Source organism: Vigna unguiculata, chromosome 7 (genome assembly GCF_004118075.2).
Source record: "Vigna unguiculata cultivar IT97K-499-35 chromosome 7, ASM411807v1, whole genome shotgun sequence".
Taxonomy (NCBI): domain Eukaryota; kingdom Viridiplantae; phylum Streptophyta; class Magnoliopsida; order Fabales; family Fabaceae; genus Vigna; species Vigna unguiculata.
The window spans coordinates 31424814-31430139 of NC_040285.1; the positions used below are offsets into that span (position 1 = coordinate 31424814).

At 33.4% G+C, this 5326-nt stretch overlaps 1 protein-coding gene across 1 annotated transcript; it reads left to right on the forward strand.

Annotated features, from left to right (window-relative positions):
- The first annotated feature begins 3166 nt into the window (after positions 1-3166).
- On the forward strand, positions 3167-4641 carry LOC114189638 (zinc finger protein WIP6-like). The gene is made up of 2 exons (XM_028078262.1): positions 3167-3598; positions 4153-4641. The coding sequence occupies exons 1-2, from the start codon at positions 3227-3229 to the stop codon at positions 4570-4572; spliced, it is 792 nt and encodes a 263-aa protein (XP_027934063.1). The 5' UTR covers positions 3167-3226; the 3' UTR covers positions 4573-4641.
- Positions 4642-5326: the final 685 nt, after the last annotated feature.

The window sequence follows — 5326 nt, forward strand, 5'->3', positions numbered from 1 at the left end:
AAATTAAAATTAAGTATTTTTTTTTTCAGTACAATTTTATTTCGTTTATATATTTTTAGTCTACTTTATGATCATTAAATATGCCATAAATTTATATACCCTTTTCGAACATATTTTTATATAAAAGTGTCTAATTTATGTTTTAATTAATTTACCTTGACAATGTTTATATTTTATAATTTCTTAAAATATTATATGTTTCTTAAAATTATTGTTCATTATTTATTACAATTTATTATTAATCTTTTTCCCTTCCGCAAAGGCATAACTTCTACCTTCCTTCCCCTTATTAAAATTTTCAATATGGAAGCTTGTGAGAATCTAGTTTGCTTCTTCTTTATTCATCGAATTCCTCAATTACCGTTGTGTTTGTTAGTGAACAGAGAATTGTGTTTATTAGGTTTCAGGTTTAGGGAAAATTTGACTGAATCACAATTTATTTGAATCATCTTTCTTCCATTCTTTCGTTTTGCCCGTAGGTTTTATGTTTTTGACATCTCTGCTTACAAATAAACCTTAGTTTCAATAGTTGGCACGAACTCCCCCAATTAATGTTGTTCTTAGGAATGTTTGTGACAATCAGATTTTGAATTCTTTTACTCTTAATTACACCATTTATATATCACATTTTTTAGTGAAAGATATATATATATATATATATATATATATATATATATATATATATATATATATATATATATGTTTATTATCGATATTTTAAATATTAAATAATAATTAGAAAATTGAGCATAAAAAGTCATAAATTCATATAATTTTAAAGTTTTGGATTTTTAGGTTAAATTCAAAATGTGAGTTAGGTCCAAATTTTATTTGTGTTGTTTGTTATAGATGAATTCTCCATTCAATAAAGATTCATCGTTTATTAGATTCAAAATAAAAAATTGACTTAAATCATATATTCTATATCGATAATCTTTTTGTTCATTTTACGATATATACAGATCAGACTGTAATAATAAAAAGAATAACTCAAAATTTAAAAGATTATACATACAAAATAGGATAACGATATTTTTTGACTTATTTTTAACTCATTATTTCAATATTTTTTTAATTTTTAATTTTAATTTTTTTAATAATATAAAATAATATTTGAAAAGTGATTAAAATAATAAATTAAAAATAAATAAAAAAATTGATTCAAAAATACGATTAACTATATTCATAACAAAATCAAAAAATGATATTATCTATGAATGATTAATCTTGTATCGGGATGTGAATTGTGTGTGCATTAGTCTAGTTGACATTACATGAGGTCTACTTACATGGTGTGATGGGTTGACATGTAACTTGAGGGTGCTAGGTAGGTTCTCGGCCTAGCACTGGGCTTTTCGTTTTGTCTAACAGAAATTAACCTAACAAATAAATGAGTGGCCACATCCCTGTAAACGTAAGTATGGTAAAACTTACAAACACACTTATCTTTTTCTTTTCATAGGTTTATTGTTGAGGTGGAGAAATTTTGTTATGAATATGTGTTTGTTGTTGTGATGAAAGTAGAGTAAAGGAGAAGAAGAAGGCAGAAGCTAGAAGATATTATTGTGTAGGCATGCAGTGGGTATACTGAAAGAAGCCTAGATCAGCCAAATTGGAACTTCCACCTGACCCTTTCGCCACCTTTTTTAGTTGTGGTGGATCACCCCTGAATTAATCAACCCATTCATTACATGCTTCAACAGTTACACAAAGATTCCAAGTTTTAGGGCTATGTCCAATCAAACACATGGCCCTACCACCACCACCCCCTTTATTTTCAGCCCATTAATGCTCCACACTCTTTCAATTTTTATCACCATGCCTTCAAAATTATGTTTATCCACACAAATTATCATCACATCACCATGGATGCAGTAAAGATTGGAATAGTTAAAAGTTGAGAGATGAAAGAGTACATCGCCATCACAATCTCTTTGGTAATAACCAAGTGGGAGAGAGGAACACACGCCTCGCCTTCTACAGTTCTCCATGTCTACTTCCTCTGTTCATATTACCACTCTCACTTATAGTTTTGTGTGTTTACTGTCTCACTCTGATATGGAAACAGACTGTACCATCGCACACTCACTCTCACTTTTCGCTCTATGTGTGTGTCTGCAGATGAATTTCTTATAAAAAAGAGAGAGAAAGTTGATTAAACATGCCGAAAGAAGACCGATGAATCATACAGATGCTACGCTACTCAAGAAAAAATTGTCATCATGTCCAAACAAATCAAAAGCTTCTGCTACACATAGCTTTTAAGTCAATAATTGAATGAGGGCAGTGTTAAAATTCTTAATTTTTTTTTAAATTTTGTTCAAATTCAATAAACAATGCCTGAGAAATATTCTTTCTTTATAGTTTCTTAAACCTTTTTTAGCAACTAAGAAAGGGGAGACAAGAAAACTTGCTATGTATTGATTTGGTAATTGATGCAGAGTGAATGAGGAGGGAGAGATGAAAATCAATATTGAACTGTTGAGTTAAGAGGTTGTTCCATTATTATATGATATATCTCTAATGCGATTTTTCAACCGTGACAGAGGCAATCTAGAAGATCCTGTGCAGTTTTATGTCAAACCCTTTTGCGTGTGTAACATTATTACTGTCTTAAACTTTATTATTATTATTATTATCTTTGGTGATGAAAACACCAATTAATGAGTTGGTTTTAAATATGTGAGATCGATGGTAACTGTAAGTGATACCGTGAAAGAAAATTAACTTGCACATGCGTCTGCGACTCCTGAAATTAAATTTGTACCCAAACAGTATTTGAGCTCACTATTCTATGCTTTGCCTCCTCCTACTCTGTTCTCCCTTTCCTCCTTCTGTCTCTACTCCATTTCCAAACATGTCAAGATCCACATATCGTTATCATCCTTTTAGTTTCTTTCATTCCACGTGCGCCTACACACGTCACACGTGCCTCCGAATACTTCTACTCTACCCTCCTCCTTTCTCTGTTCTACCAACCACACTATAAGTTTCTTATAATATTTCAAATCTGAATATTACAGAAAAAATTACTTGAATTTCTCTGTGTTCAATTATTATTAATTAACAAATAAAAGCAAAACACAGACGCATACAAAGTTTGTTTATTTATGGCCTTTTCTTGTCCCTCCAGCCACTTACAATTTCTCAATCCAAAACTCAACACTCTCCCTCACTTCTCTCTCTCTCTTATAATATTATCTTCACTGTCCATAACCATATCTCCATGCAGAAAACATACTCTTTCTCCTGCATGTCCTCTTGTGGCAGTGATAGTGCCAGCTTTGAAGCTGACGAGAATGGCAATGAAGATTCCATTTCCCTCTCCCTTGGCCCTCCTTGCCACCACAAATCCAAACTCCTTAACCCAAAACACACTTCTGCTCTGCGTGCTCATCAGAAAAACCCTAACTCTGATGACCCCACCGCTGTAACAGTTGCCCTCCACATTGGCCTTCCCACCACCGCTACCAAACCTTCTTCCACTCCGCCTCATGGCCGATATTGGATCCCTACTACTCAACAAATCCTTATTGGACCAACTCAATTCTCTTGCACGGTCTGTAACAAAACGTTCACCCGTTTCAACAACATGCAGGTCAGTCCGTAACATCTGAAACTCAACTACTTAGCAAGTTTAGTATTTTTTTTAATTCATGATAACCATTTATTAGACTGAGATTAATAATCTCAAAATAGTACTTTCTCATCGTTAAAGTCTTACATACATTTACGAACACTGCAGAGGCCTTTAGACCCTCTTGCTAATAAAAAAGTAGTATATACACGCAGTAAAAAGGTAAGCCCTTGCCTTTTCTGTTGAAAGTGTGGTTTGAAAAATCCAAGAAGTCTTTCATTGCATATCAACCATCAAAAGTCAAGCTAGATAGAAGTTGTAATAGTGTTAGTTAATTAGCGCAAAAGTTAGAGTGATTAACATTCGAACTTACGATTAAGGAACATTAAAAAATCTTTAAATTGTCTGTACATGTACGTAAACTATTTTCTCATCCAACATCTCAAATCCATGTCTAGTGTTTTTATATGCTCTATTTTTAAGATTCACCGAATGCAAAGCAGAACTGGTGTGTTTTGGTGCGCGTTATTTTGGTCTCAAGAAAGACATATTCTTATATATTGTTACAAATATAGATGCATATGTGGGGACATGGATCAGAGTATAGGAAAGGGTCGGAGTCATTGAGAGGGTCAAAAGCAGGTTCTTCGATGCTGAGGCTACCCTGCTATTGCTGTGAAGAGGGTTGCAGAAACAACATAAACTATCCGAGGTCAAGGCCACTGAAGGATTTCAGGACCCTCCAAACACACTACAAGAGGAAGCACGGAGGGAAGCCATTCGAGTGCAGGAAGTGTAACAAGGCATTTGCAGTGAGAGGTGATTGGAGAACACACGAGAAGAATTGTGGGAGGCTTTGGTTCTGCATCTGTGGTTCTGATTTCAAACACAAGCGGTCCCTGAAAGACCATGTCCGTGCATTCGGCAATGGCCATGCTCCACACAGCTTGGGTGAAGAAAGAGATGATGAGAGTGAAATGGTGTTTTTAGTTTGAAATAATAGAAGGTAGGTGTATGGTAGGGTTTTATTTTTGGTTGTAACTAGGAGTTGGATTGATCCATTAAAAGATTGTACGTTGTCTGTGGTACGTGGAAGAAAAGGAGTGCGAGACAAACAGTGAAATGAAAGCTAAGGTTCTTGCATTAAAGGTTTCAAGTGGCAGTCTTATCAACTCAAAAGGACGTTTTCTTTCGATGCTACTTTTGCTGAGATATTATTCAGAGAAAGAGAGATTGAGAGAGAGAGTGTGTAACTTAACGAGGGTACTCGAGACTGGAGTGTAATCAGTGAGTCTGAGTGCAGACGAGATGAGAAAAGGGACATGCAGACTAGAGCAGACACAGACTCCATTGTTCTTTACTTTACATCTTCATATACCCTAACCATATTATTGCATAAATTATATTACTCAAAGATCCCTATGCTAAGTCAAAAATATGGGAGAAATATCTACTATATAAGAATGAGAAGTAAAAAAAAAAAAGGAAAGTGTTTTTTTCTTTTACACTAGACAACCTATTTTTAAGAGGATTTTGTTTATTAGAAGAAAATTAGTTTTTGCATTTATAAAGAAAGAAAAAGAAATTGAAGAATAAAATAAAAAAAAAGTGTAAAGTGTATGTAAAAATTTGTTGAGTATATTAATAGTGAGAAAGTGTATAAAAAGGAAAAAGGGATATTCTTAGTTACTTAAATCGATCACTGTATATGTTTATAGTTTCCATTAATATTGTAGTTTTAATCCACAT

Bases quoted from the DNA above. Each gene is read 5' to 3' on its own strand.
- LOC114189638 (XM_028078262.1), top strand. From the start codon at position 3,227: ATGCAGAAAACATACTCTTTCTCCTGCATGTCCTCTTGTGGCAGTGAT. The intron at 3,599-4,152 runs GTCAGTCCGTAA...TTACAAATATAG, and splicing joins CCCGTTTCAACAACATGCAG to ATGCATATGTGGGGACATGG.